Consider the following 21,559-nt stretch of genomic DNA (forward strand, 5'->3'; position numbering starts at 1 on the left):
CTAGCGAGAACGGTTTTTCCTAATTTATCTATCCTGAGGTTCAGTTGACGGTGGTTGGGGGGTATACCGGGAGTTTATGCTCAGAAAATGAATTGAAAGACTAGAGAACGAATGGGTATAGACTTAATTTTCTGTTTTGGGCGTTTTACGGAGGGAAATACAGGAATTCAAGAAGCATGCCCACAAATTCATGCATACATATATAGTACTACAACAATATAGTACTACAACATCACTAGCTATTGATCCTATCCCAAACGTAGGCTTCGAAGAAAGTACAATTAATGATAATTTTGAAACACAATTGAATGGCCGCTTATTCTTTCGGTCTAAATATGAATTGGTCAGTTAACGATAAAAAGCTAAATGGGAGAGATGTAATCCTATAGGAATTCACAAGTCAAATTAAAACCATATGTTATTGCCTTCTTTTGTTTCGGTAATCACTGCGACTAGTCCAAAAGGATAACATAATAACAATAATAATAAGCATATTGGATAAACAACTGTCACAGTGGAAAAAAAAAAAAAAAAAAAACAGCAGAGCTTACAGGTAAAATAATAAAGTGGTCCGTGACAGAAAGGGCTTTGACATTTCTTTTATAAAAATTCCTTAAAACAATTTAGCTATATTTCATCATATTTTCTTTAGCGTCTTCCTCAGCTGAGAACCTCTAAATGTCGAGTTAATATTATTATAATCTGTCTATAAAGACTATACTGCTACTGATACTGTCATATCAAAAGATGATACAAGCTTTATTCGTATAAGTATTTGTAATTTGAGAAACACCTTTGCTTACCCAAGGTTGACAACCTGCAAATTCGCCATTTTGTTACAAATATAAGCCTAGTGACTCGGAAGTACACTGTAATTAGGAATGGAAAATGTTATCTAGGCCAGTCACCCCTACAGTGAAGACATGCCTAGTAGGGGTGACTGGGGTAGATGACTCGATGAATACCTCGTCTCTAAAGTTAACAGTTTAATGACTAATTCGATTTTTTTCACTTAAATCTTGCATATCGCCACTTCCACTACAATTTATAATAAATAAGCTACGACAAAGTAGAGAATTATGTCCAGAATTTCGTGACTGTCAGAGCCCTGCTTTTATGGTACAAAGATGACACACAAGGATATACACAAACGCACTTGATTGATGGCAGTGCTCATTGCAAAACTATGTGCACTGTAGCTTACGATATGAAATCAACTATTGTGATGAACACGGTCCTTGAATCAACATAAGCATATATATAACTCGTGGCTTAGGGGCATCAGCACATCGTTCATAGGAGAATAAGTAAACATAGTTGCATAGACCGTAAACAATTATGCTTGTCACTGTTCATTTCAAAGAAAGCTCTAAACATGTGATTACATGGATCGTAAATAATGCAAAGGAAGCTCTAATTCCCGATTTTCATCACAGCATATTTTAAATGTTATAAAAATTTCGCTTATAGTGAAAAGCGACTGACTTTGAACCATGTTTCTTTCTTCTTTCCCACCGTTATCATTACATTAAAGGGGTCGGTTGCCTGATGCACCTTCTCCTCCACTGCCTTCCTCACAACCCCAGGCATGGTTTCTTGTTTGGCAAAGGGGTTTTTACAACCGCGTGCCCTTTCTGTCATCAACCACAGCTATCTATTGGCGGTGGGCCTCGCCATTGACTCAAAAATGCCACCTGCAAGGCAGCAGTTTCCACAGTTATTGGCAGTGGGCCTTGCCTCTGCCTAAAACGTAGGACTGCAAGGTAGCAGTTTCCACAGTTATTAGCGGTTGGCCTCGCCTTTGACTAAGAAGTAAGACTGCAAGCCAGCAGTTTCCACAGTTATTGGCAGTGGCCTCGCCTTTGACTAAGAAGTAAGACTGCAAGCCAGCAGTTTCCGCAGTTATTGGCAGTGGGTCTCGCCTGTTACTAAAAAGTAAGACTGCAGGCAGCAGTTTTCACATTTATTGACAGTGTTCTACGCCTTTGACTAAATGCAAGGCAGGATTTCCACATTTATTGGCAGTGGGCCTCGCTTTTCACTAAAAAAAAAAAAAAAAAAAAAAAAAAAAACTGAAAGACAGCAGTTGTCCTTTCAGTCGCCTTTTACGACACGTAAGACCTACGTTGATAGTATTCTAACACCCCTACCACAGGGTCATAACTTCGAACTAATGTAGAAAACGTGACTCGCTTTAATCTTGCAGACGACGCATTTGATCGTCTACTGCTGCCATCTCTTGGTAGTTTTATGAAATACTTGACCAAGTCCAAGCCTCGGTATCTTTAGAGAGATGTGATTATTATGTTTTCGTGATGAGAGGGGAGATACGGTTATGTTTTTATGATGGCAGGGTAGGTTATTTGCCACAAAAAAAACTACTATTGTTGGATTAACGTGATTCTCGACAAGGCAGCATCGTACGGGCAGCCGTGTAGCCTACTAACGACATGTTCGCAGATTTATAATATGTGACACTGAAATCAGCCTATATAATTATATTATAATGATTGCGACGTTCATATTTTGTCATATATTAATATTATAAAGATTAGTATCGGACTCGGCGAAAGTGATTCACTTACCACTTACAAGGACAAGTGTTTGTTTTTGTTTACATTTGTCCGCTGACTGCTTATGTTAAGTGTCCTCTTAATTCGGAATTAGCCATTCTTGTACCACTGGGGTCTTTTATTATTATTATTGTTATTATTAACGTCCTAGTGGCGCGATCAGTATGGTCTTGACCTGCCGCCTCGGCAGCCGCGAGTTCGATTCTCGAGCATTCCATTGAGGTGTGAGAGATGAGTATTTCTTGTGATACTAAGTTCACTCTCGATGTGGTTCGGAAGCCTCTAAAGCCGTTGGTCCCGTTGCTGTATAACCACCGGTTCCATGCATCGTAAAAACACCATAAAACAATTATTATTATTTTAAGATCTATGGGCTGCTCTTGAGCAAGAGCCCGTGCTGGCATAAAGCCAGATTAATCCTTAACAACATATTATTTTAAGGGTTTTGATGGCCATAACTATTCACTGGGTTTCACTCGAAGAGATCGAGGGATTAGCATATTGTTGCTTGCTGATATTTAAAGCTAAAACAGCTAGTAATAATTCCACACAATCTGTGAATTCACTGCTAAATTGTTTCCTTATAAAATACTGTATATGATCCTGTTGCAAATATTCATATTTAATGCTAGCTAGCAAGCGGCCTTTACCTGAAAGATCATGGTATCATCAGTGGACGGATTTAACTTTCTTGTTTCTAAAAGGTTTTTGTTGCTGTTAAGAATGCAGTGGGAGTAAGTTCACATACTTAGCATTGAATGTTATTTCATTGAAAAGAGCTTTATGTGCATATTACATGCACTAGGTTTCAGAGCAGCATTTGCAGTTCACAATTGAAATAACATTTCTTGGTGGAAATAGTATGTGTTAAAGCATTCAATAACTCAGAATCTGGTTAGATACTGAAACAAAATTCAGTGGGAAAGTAATTTACTCTCTGTAAGAAGGGTATAAGGGAAGAAATCTCAAAGATGTGGTCGATTTTCTAAACTTATGAGAGCAACACCAATTGATAGGTAATTTCCAACACACTTTGGGAACAAAAATCACGAACCCAGTATATAGACTGTTCTATCCTGCCAAAGAATTTCTAAGAAGAGGTAAAGGAAATTGAAAAAAAGGAAGCAGAGAGCATTTGTTGAGCAGTGTTAAAGAGCCCACTTTCATACTATGAAGTTTGCAAGAAACAATTAAAGGCATATTTTGCCTTTGTACAACCCATGGGCACCTCTGTATTATTACATATTTTTAAGTATAACATACAAACACAAAGTACAAGAAGTATTTCGTATGTGGGAAAAAAATATAACATTAATTCTGTAGTTAATGGACTGCTAGTGTACTAACAAAGACTCATAATCCAACATATTTTAAATTTTTTTCAATTTTGATTTATTTTAGTTATTTATTTTTTGCATTTTTCAAATTTTTTATAATTTTTTACACACTGGGGAACTTGCAAGCTAAAACAATATAAACTCCTGAAAATATAGTGCTTTCAGATGCTGTAAAAAATGTATATATAAAATATATACATATATGCGTATATATATATATATATATATATATATATATATATATATATATATATATATATATATATATATATATATATATATATATATATATATATATGTGTGTGTGTGTGTGTGTGTGTGTGTGTGTGTGTGTGTGAAGGTGGTCTTCTATTTTAATTTGTTTAAAAGACAAGCTGGTAACATAAGTTGTGTAAGTTATTTTCCAAATCTCTGAATAAACTGTGTGCAGACGTCACCTACATTTTCGTTTTCATCTGTTTAAAAGTTGTCCTGTTAGCTGACAGTGATTTAATTTCCTATTTTAACTGATTAAAGTTGTCCCGTTAGCTTATAGTGGTGATATTTCCTATTTTTAACTGTTTAAAGTTATGCTGTCAGCTGACAGTGATATTATTTCCTAATTTCCTATCTTTAACTGTTTAAAAGGTGTGCTGTTCGATGGCATAATGATATAAATGATTTTCATCTGTTTTAAAGGTGCTTAATTAGTTATAGCTATTATTTCCAATTTGTATGTTTATAAAGACTTGCTGATGTCAGAGGTTTTTTAGTTTTTTAGATATATAAACAAGTATGATGGTAGGAAGTGGATGTTACCTCTATGTGACTTTTACCTCATTGTTACCTATTTCTATAGGTTTCAAATTTTCCATATTTGTGCTTATCAAGTGGACTGGTGTGATTAATTTTTTTTTTTTACTTAAATGGTGTACTGAAAGACGAAATAATATCGCATTCATATATATATTTGTATTAGCATAAAAAGGTGTGCTTAAAACAAACTTTCCCATAAGGGCTAGTGCCGTCAGTGCACCTCATGCAGTGCACTGTATGCATTACTTAAGATTCTTTTCAGCGTCTCTTTGGCCCCTAGCTGCAACACCTTTCATTCCTTTTACTGTAACTCCTTTCATATTCTCTTTCTTCCATCTTACTTTCCACCCTATACCCAACAATTGAATCAGTGCATCAACTGCTTTTGAGGTTTTCCTCCTGTTACACCTTTTCAAACCTTTTACTGTTAATTTCCGTTTCGGCGCTGAATGACCTCATAGGCCAAAATTCTACATTCTAATCTGTTCTGAAATAGGTCTAAATTCTACATTCTATTCTGAAATAGGCCTAAATTCTACATTCTATTCTGAAATAGGCCTAAATTCTACATTCAGTTCTATTCTGAAATAGGCCTAAATTCCACATTCAGTTTTATTCTGAAATAGGCCTAAATTCTACATTCAATTCTATTCTGAAATAGACCTAAATTCTACATTCTATTATGTTCTGAAATAGGCCTAAATTCTACATTCTATTCTGAAATAGGCCTAAATTCTACATTCTATTATGTTCTGAAATAGGCCTAATTTCTACATTCAATTCTGTTCTGAAATAGGCCTTAATTCTACATTCTATTCTGAAATAGGCCTAAATTCTACATTCAGTTCTATCCTGAAATAGGCCTAAATTCCACATTCAGTTTTATTCTTAAATAGGCCTAAATTCCACATTCAGTTTTATTCTGAAATAGGCCTAAATTCTACATTCAATTCTATTCTGAAACAGACCTAAATGCTACATTCTATTCTGTTCTGAAATAGGCCTAAATTCTACATTCAATTCTATTCTGAAATAGACCTAAATTCTACATTCTATTATGTTCTGAAATAGGCCTAAATTCTACGTTCTATTCTGTTCTGAAATAGGCCTAAATTCTACATTCTATTATGTTCTGAAATAGGCCTAAATTCTATGTTCTATTCTGTTCTGAAATAGGCCTAAATTCTACATTCAATTCTGTTCTAAAATAGGCCTAAATTCTACATTCAATTCTGTTCTGAAAAAGGCCCAAATTCTACATTCTATTGTGTTCTGAAATATGCATAAATTCTACATTCAATTCTGTTCTGAAATAGGCCTAAATTCTACATTCAATTCTGTTCTGAAATAGCCTAAATTCTACATTCAATTCTGTTCTGAAATAGGCCTAAATTCTACATTCAATTCTGTTCTGAAATAGGCCTAAATTCTACATTCAATTCTGTTCTGAAATAGGCCTAAATTCTACATTCAATTCTGTTCTGAAATAGGCCTAAATTCTACATTCAATTCTGTTCTGAAATATGCCTAAATTTTAATTCTATTCTGTTCGGAAATAGGCCTTAATTCTACGTTCTATTCTGTTCAGTAGCGTACATAGTTTAAATATTTTTTTTTAATCCAAAAGGTGCAGTGAAAGACGAAATGATATAACTTTCGTACATTTGTGCTTGCTATTATTAAAAGCTGCTTAAAGCAGGACCTGGTTTGACCTCATCTCGTCTTTGTTTGTTCCAAAGGTGTGCTGATAGCGGACGCAGAAGGTGCCGTGTGCACCAGTGCAGAATTCAGGTGTAATGACGGATCCTGCATCAGCAAGGACTGGGCCTGCGACGACTTTCCGGATTGTGACGACGGGTCGGACGAAAAACCCATTTTGGACTGCTCCGTAAGTATTATTGGGGGGCGGGGGGGGTGGCGGGGGAGGGGGTGGGATGAGGGGAAGGGGGAGAGATGGCTACGAACGAGACACGAGCGCCCTCTTCAGTTCTAAGTGCAAACTGTCTGTTTTCGTTTTATAATTTATATAATTGAATTTCACTTCAGCCAATAATTTCTTTCAAGGAGTCTGAGAAACGGTTTTATGTCCTTGGCTATTAAAATAGCTTAAAGCAGGAAGTCTTCCCATCTTTATTATTTGATTATATATATATATATATATACATATATATATATATATATATATAATATATATATATAGATACTATATACATATAGATATATATATCTATATATATATATATATAATATATATACATATATTTAAAAATTTAAATATATATATATGTAATATGTATATAATATATATATATATATATATATATATATATAGATATATAATATATATATATATATATATATATATTATATACACACAGGGTGTCCATAAAGTCCCAGTACTATTACAAGTATTTATTGCTTGTAACGGCACTGGGACTTTATGGACACACCATATATATATATATATATTTATATATATATATATATATATCTATATATATTATATATATATATATATATATATACATATGTGTGTGTGTGTGTGTGCATAGGAACAGGCATCTTGTACATAAAAACAGTTTATTGGCTGAAATAATTTTAGACACTATAATCATTTAACTTTATATTACAAACACTCATATGAATTACGTTAAAAACAGCCACAGGGAATAAATAAAAAGAGTAAGATAAAAGAAAAAGTGGAAAACAGATTTAACACAAGCAGTGGAAGTGATAACATGTCTCTAAAATAAATCTATTTAGGCTACAAACAATTGTGTAGATGGTAGCTGGGTGTTTAGAGTTGCTATTTGTTGCTTGTTGACTGCTTATTCATAATCCAACTGCTTTGAGGTTTTCCTCCTGTTATACCTTTCAGGCATTTTAGCTGTCAATTTCCGTCTCTCAGCGCTAGCTGACCTCATAGGTCTCAGCGCGTGGCCTGTGGCCTAGATTCGAGACATCGCGTGCTCATATATATTATATGTAGGAGCAGGTTTAATTTGCATTCCCAGTGACCCCCTAATGATTTTGTCTAGTATTCTTTTAAACTCTTCCACACTGTTGCTGTTTACAACTTCTGTGGCAGTTTATTATTCCACGTGTCACATATCTTGTATGTGAAGAAGCTCCCACAGTAGGATGTGTTGTATCTCTTCAGTTCTAGTTTCCTTTCATTATTTCGTGTCTGGTTTTAGGAGAAAATATTAGTTTGGGATAGAAGGATACAAACAGAATAAAAGGTTCAAAGTTTAACGTCACTAGTCTAGACTTTTCAGGTATCTGTCGACATGACTTCCAAGTGGTACCAGAGTAAACTTTTCATTATGTGGCAGTTAACGATTCTTTCACCCCAACAGGCACCTGACGAGGTACTAAACCCGGCCCCCGTCCCGCCTGCCGTTGAAGAGGAAGAGGAGGAGGAAGAGGAAGAGGAGGAGGAAGAAGTCCCTCCCCCTCCCCCTGAGAGGGAAGAGGAGGATTCACCCCCACTGTCGGGAGAGATCGACACCCCAGGTGAGAATTCCGTTTGAAGTTCTTCCAGTCCATAGAAGTTTTTAGTTTTAGTTGATAGTTTTTTTATCTAAGTATTTATTTATTAACTTAGTTTTTTACTTTTTTTTATAAGTGGGACCTCTTCATTCTGTATTTCCCTTTACTTCCTCTTATTTCTTCCTAGTGAACACCTTAATATTCTTTGAAAGCTTGAATCCCAAGGCAGTGGCCCCTTTGGTGGGCTTGTTCCATATGAATGGGGTTCATCTTACTGACATATATAATAATAAATATAATTGATAATAATAATAATAATATTAAAATATTATAATAAATTAATTATAATATAATAATAATCAATATATAATAATACATCAATAATAATAATAAGAATAATTAAAATTTAATGTAATAATAAACTTTCTGCAAACTAAATGCTTTACTTTCTTTAGATATTGATTTTGGTATTGTATACTCTCTAACAGACTTCTTTTTGGAATGGAAAAGTCACAATATCAACTTACTGAAAGCTTAGCTCTGGGGAGTGATAATGCAATCAGTATTGTTATCATCAGATGCTTCTCTTTCTTCCATCTTGCTTTCCACCCTCTCCTAACAATTGCTTCATAGTGCAACTGCTTTGAGGTTTTCCTCCTGTTACACCTATCAACCATTTTACTGTCAGTTTCCATTTCGGCGCTGAATGGCCTCATAGGTCCCAGTGCTTGGCCTTTGGCCTAAATTCTATATTCGATTCAATTCAATCAGATGGTTTTATAAGTTTTTGTCTGCTTTATTTGTACCAACATTACCTTAATATCATAACATTATATATATATATATATATATATATATATATATATATATATATATATATATATATATATATAATAATTTATTTATTCATATCTGATCTTTTTCCCTTTGACAGGCAGCAGCGCCTCTCCAAGTGAGGAACCTCCGAAGGAGAGGAATGAAAAATGTTCCCTGCAGAAATGTCGAGGTTAGTGAACAGCTTAAATACTTGAGACTCACAGTGTCTGCCATTCGTTGTAGAAGGAGGTTCTTGCCTAGTTCAAGTGGTACCATTTCGTAATCTGCAGGTGTTCCCAGTTCTATATTTGAGAGAAACGTTTGAACAGAACCTTTCGTTCTCATATTTCATCAGTTGCAGTTCTAATCCATGCAAACAAGCAAAATATTGACGCCAGATCATCAAAGCTATACGAATGAAGGCTTGTCCATCAAGATTTATTATTTTATTTTTCGTTTTCCGTGCATTATGTTTTCGTGGTTCTTTAGCGAGAACCTGCCAATCAAGGTTATTTTTGGGGTATTCTTCTGTTTAGCCCTAAATGTCGATGGGTTGGCAGCCAAATGTTCATATTTAGCCAGAAATGTTGATTTTTTTTTTTGGGGGGGGTGGGTGGGGGTGGTGGGGAGCGGGTAGGGGGTGGGGGGGGGGGGGTAGAGGGGAATCACTGAGTAACTACAACCTTTCTCTACCCATTCCAGTGTTCGTCCTCTGTGTCTCTTCCTCTGTTGCTGTGGTCTTGTCTCAAACCTTAGCCTCTTCAAAGCATGACAATTCCTGATTTTCGTATTTCATCCCATTGACTTGGGAGACCATTGCTTCTTTTTCCCCCATGAATCTCCCATTCTGCGTTTGTGTCCAACCCCCTCCACCCCCACCCCGCCCCCAAACGTCTACTGTCCTGTGTGTGTGTGTGTGTGTGTGTGTCTGTTTTATTCATTCAACAATTCCCATGAACAAGTGAATGTTCCTCAGTCGGCTGAACATTTCTTAAATCACTATATTTATTCAGCTAATTTCTGATACGACATTTTTTCTCGCTGAATGATTAAGCTGAATTTCACTTCACACAACTATTTACTTAAAAATTTTCTAAACAAAAAATGGCGTCATTTCCCAGGCAATCAAAGTCGTCTGAACCACTTATTTTTTTTCTTGGCATTCATTCATCATTCCCTTCACCCGTATACATATATCTCCCTGCTTGGTCATACCTATATCTCCAATATTTTCATAATCTAACCCCTTCTTGGGAATTCCCCATAGGGAGGTATAGGGCCGACAGTGCGCCTCGCCTTCTTTCATTCCTTTTACTGTACCTCCGTTCATATTCTCTGTCTTCCATCTTACTGTCAACCCTCTCGAACAATTGATTCGTAGTTTAGCTGCTTTGAGATTTGCATCCTGTTGCACCTTTCAAACCTGGCTATCAATTTCCCTTTCAGCGCTGAATGACCTCATAGGTCCCAGCGCCAGCCCTTTGGCTTAAATTCCAGATTCCGTTCTCTTATTCTATTCTAATTCCACCCCCCTCCCTCCATTAGCTGGCAGGAAGATGCGTTACCTGGACGGCAAGAAGTACAAGTACGACTACACGACGACCAGCGTGACCAGGGTGGCCGGGTCGTCTCCCAGCAACACGACCCTTACCGTCGAGGCGAAGCTGGAGCTGAACGCCATCACCGCCTGCGAGATGGAGCTCCTGGTAAGTGTTTGGAGGGCGAGGGGATGTGGGGGGAGGGGCGATCTGACATGACATTTCGCTTCTTGGATTCGTAGATTATATATATATATATATATATAATATATATATATATATATATATATATATATATAGATATATTATTATATTATATATATTATATAATATTATATTATATATATACTATGGATTCACGTTTGCTTGTGGGTATACATAGTGTGTACGTGTTTACAAGTATAGGTGATGTGATCGTTGAAATAGATTTACGAATAGGTGATGTATTCGTTGAAATGTATTTACAGCAATCACTTAAATATATTTGCAAATGGGTGATGTAATTTTTAAAATATGTTTACAAGTAGGTGATGTAATCTTTGAAATATATCTACAAATAGGTGGTGTATCGTTGAAATGTAGTTACAAATAGGTGATGTAATTGTTGAAAAAATAGCTACAAATAGGTGATGTAATCTTTGAAATATATCTACAATTAGGTGATGTAATCGTTGAAATGTAGTTACAAATAGGTGATGTAATTGTTGAAATGTAGCTACAAATAGGAGATGTAATTGTGAAATGTAGCTACAAATAGGTGATGTAATCGTTGAAGTATAGCTACAAATAGGTGATGTAATCGTTGAAATGTAGCTACAAATAGGTGATGTAATCGCTGAATTATATCTACAAAAAGGTAATGTAATCTTTTAAATATATCTACAAATATGTGATGTAATCGTTGAAGTGTAGCTACAAATAGGTGAGGTGTATCGTTGAAAGTAGTACAAATAGGTGATGTAATCGTTGCAAAAAATAGCTACAAAATAGGTGATGTATCTTTGGAAATATATATACAATTAGGTGATGTAAATCGTTGAACGTAGTTACAAATAGGTGATGTAAAATTGTGAAATTGGTAGCTACAAATAGGAGAGTAATGGTTGAAAAAATGCAGCGTACAAAATAGGTTGATGTAATCGTTTGCTAAAGTATAGCTACAAATAGGTGATGTAATCGTTTGAAATGTAAGCTTACCAAACGGTGATGTAATCGCTGAAATTCGAAATAGACAAAAAGATAATGTAATCTTTTTAAATATATCTTACAAATATGTGAAATGGTAATCGGTTTTTTGGGGGAAAAAAGTGTAGCTACAAATTAAGGTTGATGTTAAAATCGTTGAAAGTAGCTACAAATAGGATGTAATTGTTGAAATGTAGCTAAAATAGGAGATAGTAATTTTGAAATGTAGCTACAAATAGGTGATGTAATCGTGAAGATAAGCTATAAATAGGTGAATGTAATCGTTGAAATGTAGCTACAAAATAGGTGAGTAATCTGCTGGAATTATAAAATCTACCAAAAAGGTAATGTAAATCTTTTAGAAATATATTCTACAAATATGTGAAATGTAATCGTGAAGTGTAGCGGGGGAATACAAATAGGTGATTGTAATCGTTGAAATGTAGCTACAAATAGGTGATGTAATCGTTGAATTATATCTACAAAAGGTAATGTAATCTTTTAAATATATCTACAAATATGTGATGTAATCGTTGAAGTATAGCTACAAATAGGTGATGTAATTGTGAAATGTAGCTACAAATAGGTGATGTAATCGTTGAAGTATAGCCTCAAATAGGTGATGTAAACGTTGAAATGTAGATACAAATAGGTGATGTAATCTTTGAAGTATAGCTACAAACAGGTGATGTAAACGATGAAGTATAGCTACAATTAGGTGATGTAATCGTTGAAATGTAGCAACAAATAGGTGATGTAATTCGTTGAAATGTAACTACAAATAGGTGATGTAATCGTTGAAATGTAGTTACAAATAGGTGATGTAATCTTTGAAATATATCTACAAATAGGTGATGTAATTGTTGAAGTATAGCTACAAATAGGTGATGTAATCGTTGAAATGTAGCTACAAATAGGTGATGTAATCATTGAAGTGTAGCTACAAGTAGGTGATGTAATCTTTGAAATATATCTACAAATAGGTGATATAATTGTGAAATGTAGCTACAAATAGGTGATGTAATCGTTGAAATATAGTTACAAATAGGTGATGTAATCGTTGAAATGTAGCTACAAATAGGTGATGTAATCGTTGAACGATATCTACAAATAGGTAATGTATTTCCTAAAATATATCTACAAATAGGTGATGTAATTGTTGAAGTATAGCTACAAATATGTGATGTAATCTTTGAAATATAGCTACAAATAGGTGATGTTATTGTTGAAGTGTAGATACAAATAGGTGATGTAATCTTTGAAGTATAGCTACAAATATGTGATGTAATCGTTGAAATATAGCTACAAATAGGTGATGTTATTGTTGAAGTATAGATACAAATAGGTGATGTAATCATTGAAGTATAGCTACAAATAGGTGATGTAATCGTTCAAGTGTAGCTACAAACAGGTGATGTAATCTTTGAAGTATAGCTACAAATATGTGATGTAATCGCTGAAGTATAGCTACAAATAGGTGATGTAATCATTGAAGTATAGCTACAAATAGGGTGAAAATTGTATCCGTGAAGATAGCTACAAAATATGTGACGTGAATCGTGAAATAGCTACAAATAGGTGTGTAATCTGAAATAAATATAGTAAACTTAAAGGTGATGTAAATTGTTGAAATGTAGCTACAAATAGGTGATGTAATCGTTGAAGTATAGCTACAAATAGGTGATGTAATTGTGAAATGTAGCTACAAATAGGTGATGTAATCGTTGAAAGGTAGGCTCAAACAGGTGGGATGTAATCGTTGAAAGTTAGTACAAATAGGTGATGTAATTGTGAAATGTAGCTACAAATAGGTGATGTAATCGTTGAAATATAGCTACAAATAGGTGATGTAATCGTTGAAATGTAGCTACAAATAGGTGATGTAATCGTTGAAATATATCTACAAATAGGTAATGTACTCTTTGAAATATATCTACAAATAGGTGATGAAATTGTTGAAGTATCGCTACAAATATGTGATGTAATCATTGAAATATAGCTACAAATAGGTGATGTTATTGTTGAAGTGTAGCTACAAATAGGTGATGTAATCTTTGAAGTATAGCTACAAATATGTGATGTAATCATTGAAATATAGCTACAAATAGGTGATGTTATTGTTGAAGTGTAGCTACAAATAGGTGATGTAATCTTTGAAGTATAGCTACAAATATGTGATGTAATCGCTGAAGTATAGCTACAAATAGGTGATGTAATCATTGAAGTATAGCTACAAATATGTGATGTAATCGTTGAAGTGTAGCTACAAATAGGTGATGTAATCTTTGAAGTATAGCTACAAATATGTGATGTAAGCGCTGAAGTATAGCTACAAATATGTGATGTAATTGTTGAAATTTAGCTACAAATAGGTGATGTAATCGTTGAAATTTAGCTACAACTATGTGATGTAATCGTTGAAATTTAGCTACAAATATGTGATGTAATCGTTGAAATTTAGCTACATATAGGTGATGTAATCGTTGAAATTTAGCTACATATAGGTGATGTAATCGTTGAAATATAAAGGCAATGTGCTTCCAGTGCACCTTTCACTACTTAAGGTTCTTTGCAGCGCTTTTCGAGCCCAAGCTGTAACCCCTTTCATTCCTTTTACTGTACCTCCTTTCATATTCTCTTTCTTCCATCTTACTTTCCACCCTCTCCTCACAATTGATTCATAGCTTTCCTCCTGTTACACTTCTCAAACCTCTCTATTTTCAGTTTCCTTTTCAGCATTGAATGAAGTCAGAGGTCGCAGCGCCTCTCAGTGAAAGTTTTTAAGTTCTTCGGCTGATTTTCGCTTTCTCTTTTTCTCTCCTCGAGGTCAAAAGCATCGTCATGACGACCTCGAAGAGCGGCAGCGGAGGAGAGATGAAGGCCGTCGAGGACAAAGCCTTCAGTGACGCCGTCACCAAGAACCCCTTGAGGTACGATGACCCTGTTTCCTATGTTTTCGTCTCTTTCAAGTTCAGTTTTGAGTCTTCAGCTTCCAAATAGTGGAAGATACAGAAAACTCAGTGCATCAGCAGCTTTACACACACACACACACACACACACACACACACACACACACTGTGCCACTCACCTGTATTGACACTGGGAAAAGTATGACGTAGCATCTCTTCACTCCTTATAACTATATTAGATTCACATCAACTGTGTGCATCTGATGTCTAGGCCCGTCCCATACGACGCTCTTGATTGGCTGTTCACAAGCCAATCATAGGGCTGTAAACTCTCAGTCTCTCTCTTGAGAGATCACATAGGCCGGATGTATGTTCTACCTCTCCTGAAGGGTACTTTTAAAAGACGTATCCCTCAGGGGAGGTGGAAGTTGGAACATACATCCTGCCTATGTGAACTCTCTCGAGAGACTGAGAGTTTCCAGCTCTGTGATTGGCTTATCAACAGCCAATCAGGAGCGTCGTAAGGGACTGGCCTAGACATCAGATGCACAGTTGATGTGAATCTACTATAGTACTCTCGTGGTCTCCATCTTCTTCTTTATCCAAACAATTATGGATTTGAGCTCCTCCACCAAGCAATCACACACCGAGTTAAGAATGTTTAAGCTCCATGTTCTGTCCCTTGGAAAGGTCATGGTTCACGGTGATGACCGAGTTTGATATTTCCTGGTTGTCACCCATTCAAGTACTGTACGTTGTTCATGTGGAGACCAGCGTCTTGTCCTTCATTCATTGTATTCAAACCTCTGTCCTTCAGATGTGTTACGTCCCCAGGACAATTATTGTATTAATAATTCTAAAATTACGGTTCATCAGTAACTGGTATTTGCAGCGTCTTCGACTCCTATGTTTATCCACAGTGTCCCTTTTCCTGTTTTCGGTCTTGTGGTGCACTGTAGGCATTACTTAAGGTTTTTTGCATTGTGCCTTCGGCCCATAGTTGCAACCACTTTCGTTCATTTTACTCTACCTCCTTTCCTATTCTCTTCATCTTACTTTCCACCCTCTCCTAATAATACTTGATTCTTAGTGCAACTGCTTTGAGGTTTTCTTCCTGTTACACCTTTCAATCCTTTTACTGTCAATTTCCATTTCAGCGCTGAATGACCTCATAGGTTCCCAGTGCTTGGGCTTTGGCCTAACTTCTATATTCAACTCAATTCAGTCTTGCTGTCCCACACCTCTTACTTTTTACAGGTTTATGGAACTGTGTGGTTTTTCTCCTAGTGTTGCACCTTGAGAGCCCAGTCCCTTATGACGCTGCTGATTGGCTGTTGATAGGCCGGTCACGGGGCTGGAAACTCTCAGTCTCTCGAGAAAGTTCACGTAAGCAGGAGTATGTTCCACCTCTCTTTACAGATATATCTTTCAAAAGTATCCCTGAGGAGAGGTGGAACATAGATCCTACCCATGTGAACTCTCGAGAGAAACTGAGTTTCCGGCCCTGTGATTGGCTTAAGAACAGCCAATCGGGAGCGTCGTAAGGGACTGGCCTAGACATCAAATGCGCGGCTGATGTGAATGTACTGCTATAGTAAACATCACCAGATTTCAGACTTCAGATTATACCAGTGTAGGTCTGTTGTATAATTGGTATCGAGAGACGTCACGCGAGTATTGTTTCTCTTTTGCAAGTGCATCAACAAGATAAAAACTAGATACGCCCCTTAAAAAAAGTGCATGCGTATTTACCTCCGTTGTTTGGATGAGAGACGCATTACTCTTTCACGTAAGCAGAGAATGAAACGCCTCTTCGTCAAGGGTGTTCTTCTCTCTCTCTCTCTCTTCTCTCTCTTCTCCTTCCCTGCGCATCGCGCGGTGCACTGTAGGCTTTCCTTAAGGTTCTTGGCAACGCCCCTTCAGCCCCTAGCTGCAACCCCTTTCATTCCATTTACCCTATCTCCTTTCTTATTCTCTTTCTTCCATCATACCTTCCTCAAACCCCTAACAACGGATTCATGGTGCAAACTGCTTTGAGGTTTTCCTCCTGTTACACCTTTCAACCTTTTTTACTTTCAATCTCCGTTGCAGCGTTGAGTTACCTCGTAGGTCATAGCGCTTGGCCTTTGGCCAAGTTTCTATACTCTATTTATCCTTCTTCTTCTTCTTCTTCTTCTTCTTCTTCTTCTTCTTCTTCTATCGGGCCTCTTGACTTTTCAATTTCCGTTGCAGCGTTGAGTAACCTCTTAGGTACTATCGCTTGGCCTTTGGCCAGAGTGCTGTAATCTACTCTATCCTTCGTTTGCTTCTTCTTCTTCCGGTCGTGACGAAACACGGGAGTCGCCGAGTGCAAACGGCTCGTGAAAAAATACCGACGACCTAGTACGAACTTTACTTCATAATTGAGGCTGCATCTATCAGCTGTTACACTCAGGAGCCTGTTGCAGGATCGTTCGGCAAACGCCAACAAACAAAAAAGCACCATTAACTACGCTTTGTTACGCTCTCGAGATATTAGTAGAGGAAATGGATACTTGGTGGGCTGCTGGATTTGTCAAATACTGCGCATTAAATAAGGATGGTGGACTTATCAGATGGGGAATTGTATGTGTGACTGGGTGTGCGAAAGGCTGCATCTTCCTCAGTGTCTCTCTTTCTGGATAAGTATGTCTAGTATATTCCCTCTTAATGCTTGCCCTTTCTGAATACATATATACATACATGTGTGTCCAATGTAGCACGAACGAACGCGTATCCTTGAGAATAACCTTAAATCCACGGTAGAAAGGTACGTGAAACAGGGACTTAGAACAAGTACTTTCGTAGTAGATTCTACATTTTCAAGTTCCACACTGAACTTGAAAATGTAGAATATGCTACGAAAGTGTTTGTTCCAAGTCCCTGTTTCACGTACCTTTCTACCGTGGATTTAAGGATATATATATATATATATATATATATATATATATATATATATATATATATATATATATATATATATATATCTGTGTGTGTGTGTGTGTGTGTGGTGTGTGTGTGGGTTTTGCAAGTCTTGCCTCGTTAGTTCTGGATAAGATAATGAAAAAGTTACTACCATTAGTTTTATTAATGCAACAACCACTAATTGCCGAATAACACAATATTTAGGGACCCATGGTCCTGTACATGGTTGCTCCCAGTATTTGTTCCCGTGGGGGAGAAGCTAGTGCCATCAGTGCACCTCATGCTGTGTACCGTAGGCATCAGTTAAGGTTCTTTGCAGCGTCCCTTCGGCCCCTAACTTCAACCCCTTTTTATTCCTTTAACTATACCTCCGTTCATATTATCTGTGTTCCATCTTACTTTCCTCCCTCTGCTAACAATTGCTTTGAGGTTTTCCTCCTGTTTCACCTGTCAAACCTCCTATACTCTCGGTTTTTATTTGAATATTGAATATCCACATAGCTCCCAGCACTTGGTCCTTGGCCTGAATCCTATATTTCTTCCTTCCTAAATGATTTCCAGTTTGCATCAGCTGTGTTGCAGTAGTTCATTGACTTTTTTTTTTTTACTTCATACCTTTTCTTACCTTTTGTTTATACCTTTCACATTATATATAAAGTATTTATTGGTTTTAACCGCTTTTTCAGCCTAGGAAATGCATCAAGGCATGTCAAACGTCGGCTCTTAAATAAATAGAAGAAGGTTGAGGGAGTGCCCTTGGTTTTCATTGTTAGTTTTCTGCAAGACAAAGTTATTGAGATATTTATTTGTCTGTCCGTCGCCATTTTTTTTTTTTTTTTGCCCGCCCTCAGAGCTTGAAAACTAGTGAGGCTAGAAGGCTGCAAATTGTTATTTTGATCATCCACCCTCCAAACGTCAAGCATACTAAATTGCAGCTCTGTAGCCTCGATAGTTTATATTTTGGTCAAGGTTAAAGTCAGCCATAATCGTGCCTCTGGCTCATACGGAATACTCGGTAGCGCCGAAGGAACTTCGACGCATTTTCTAACTAGTCACTCTTCCTCCTGCTTTCAGGTTCTCGTACCACGACGGCGTCGTCGAGGACGTGTGTCCCACCGAGGACGAAGACCCCAGGGCCCTGAACTTCAAGAGGGCGGCGCTCTCCCTCCTCCAGAATTCCATGCCGCGGCTGGACCTGGAACACTGGGCGGTTGAGGTAGGTTGGAATTGGCTCTCGTATTGTGATCATTTTTTATTTTTTTATTTTTCTGGTCGTTCATTTTTGGGTTACTTGTGTACTTAATTACTTTATATATATTCGTATATATATTTATATATAACTATATATGTATATATATAAATATATATATGATATATATATATATATACATATATATGATATGTATATATATATATATATATATATATATATATATATATACTATATATATACATATATATATATACACACACACACACACACACACATATATATATATATATATATATTATATATATATATATATATATATATATATATATATATATATATATTGTCTGTACCTATCTAGTTGCTAGTTAGAAAACAGACACTGATAGACTTACTGATAATTGTGACAGTGAATAGCTTATCATAAGTAAATATTTATTCAACTACATTAAATTCATAATTGAGAAACGCGTATTATCTACAATCCAAACGAGCATGAATATAAATATTGAAAAACTCTGTAGGTCTAGATATGTGTGGTTTAAGGCGCCTCACTGCAGTCCTCAGTTCAGGTCTTCCATTAGTTCGATCCCACGAGACGACAAACTAATTATCAACCAAAAATAAATAAATAAATAAAGTTCCCTTACATTAACTTATATGAGAATATATTTTTCCCAAAGTAGAGTGGATTGGATATGAAAGGACATTTGTAGCTTAATGCTTGTGTATGAATCACAGTGATGTGAGTTAGTCCCCGGGTTAAGACGGGGGTTCCGTTCTTGAGACGCGTCATAAGTCGAAAATCGTCGTAAGCCGGAACATTGTCAAAAATCCTAGGAAAACCTTACTTTTAATGCTTTAGGTGCATTCAAAACTATGTAAACTGCATTCTTATTGCATTTTTCATAAAAAATCCCCTTTAAATATTGATTATTTTGCATTTTTGATGTCATATTTCATCTGCCAGATCAGCATTTGTAGGCGTCGTAACTCTGGAACATGCGTCGTAACCCTGGAACATGCGTCGTAACCCTGGAAATAATTTCTGATGAATATAATTGAAAAGCATCGTAACCTTGAAACGTCATATGCCGAGACCGTCGTAACCCGGGGGACTGCCTGTATATATATATATATATATATATATATATATATATATATAATATATATATATATATATGCGTGTGTGTGTGATAACAATTCATGTATATATATATATATATATATATATATATATATATATATATATACATATATATATATATGTTTATATATATATATATATATATTATATATATATATATATATATATATATATATATATATATATATATATATATATGTGTGTGTGTGTGTGTGTGTGTGTGTGATAACAATTCATATATATATAAATATATTATATATATATATATATATATATAATACATGTACATATATATAACATATATATATAAGCGAATACCACAGGAGTAGGATAGTAAGAAATCCAAGCACTTTCGTCTTTGCTAAGACATTGTCAAGGAGCTAATGAAATACAATTGGGGAGAAAGGTTTCAGGTACACAACAAGATCAAGAATACCAGATGGTTAATTATCAAAAGGGTAAACATTAAAAGAGATAATCCAGGATTATCGGATATCACACGGTCACAAACCTAAACAGATTTGACCCAAACCGAAATTACAAAGTATCTTTACAGTCCAAAACATGTAAAAACTGAATATATTAATTTTGTTGCTTATATTTATCTACAACTTTTTTCATTATGAAAGCATCAAGTTTAGATAAACCAAGACTTAAATTTAGAATATTTCTATTATTTGACTTGATGAAAAAAGATTCAATGATATTCCTTTTAACTGTGTCATTACATGGGATTAAGGCTCTTGCTTGACTCTAGCTAATAGGATGATCTAAATCTCTCATATGTACGAATAATGCATTCGATATTTGCCCAGTTCTTACAGAATATTGGTGCTGTTTTAGACGTTGTGAAAGAGATTTACCAGTCTGTCTAGATATTCTGTGAGAACTGGGCAAATATCGAATGCATTATTCGTACATATGAGAGATTTAGACCATCTTATTATCATTGTTATTATTATTATTATTATTATTATTATTAATTATTATTATTATTATTATTATTATTATTATTATTATTATTATTATTCAGAAGATGAAACCTATTCACACTGAACAAGCCCACCAAAGGGGCCACTGACTTGAAATTCAAGCTTCCAAAGAATATTAAGGTGCTCATTAGGAAGAAGTAAGAGGAGGTAAAGGGAAATGCAGAAAGAAGAGACCCCACTTATTAAAAAGAAAATAAATTAATCAATAAATTAACAAATAGATAAAAATTTATTAAAATGCAAGGAGAATAATATTAGGGTAGTAATGTAATGCATCTCCTCTCGAACTTCTGAAGAAGTTCCATTTGCACAACTTTCTCAGGGAGGTTGTTCCACGCAATTCTCGATTGTGCACCGAATGCATTTGATTAAATCTCATTATTGTCTAATCAGTAAAGAAAGGGGAAGGAAGCAGAGCAAGATATTAAAAGCGACAAAGAGGTAATCGGCAAGAAACGAAAAATAAAAACGAGGTGAAAAGACCCAATGGACGACTGTTGGGCGACTGCCTCATCAACAATAACATAAATGATCCAGTTCCTGTGGGAGACGCGCGCGAGCGCGCACAGGCGTTTGTTGTCCTCAGTGCCCTGGTCCCTGTCCTCACGTGGTGGTCCTACCC

General features: G+C 35.8%; 1 protein-coding gene across 1 annotated transcript in view; it reads left to right on the forward strand.

Annotated features, from left to right (window-relative positions):
* Window positions 1-21,559, forward strand: part of LOC135221858 (uncharacterized) — a 120,545-nt gene that overhangs the window by 13,262 nt on the left and 85,724 nt on the right. Inside the window, 6 exon segments of the mRNA XM_064259802.1 lie at window positions 6,445-6,593; window positions 8,065-8,221; window positions 9,132-9,203; window positions 10,559-10,719; window positions 14,563-14,666; window positions 18,663-18,804. Of these exon segments, the coding sequence (XP_064115872.1) occupies window positions 6,445-6,593; window positions 8,065-8,221; window positions 9,132-9,203; window positions 10,559-10,719; window positions 14,563-14,666; window positions 18,663-18,804 (785 nt within the window).

Source organism: Macrobrachium nipponense, chromosome 3 (genome assembly GCF_015104395.2).
Source record: "Macrobrachium nipponense isolate FS-2020 chromosome 3, ASM1510439v2, whole genome shotgun sequence".
NCBI lineage: Eukaryota > Metazoa > Arthropoda > Malacostraca > Decapoda > Palaemonidae > Macrobrachium > Macrobrachium nipponense.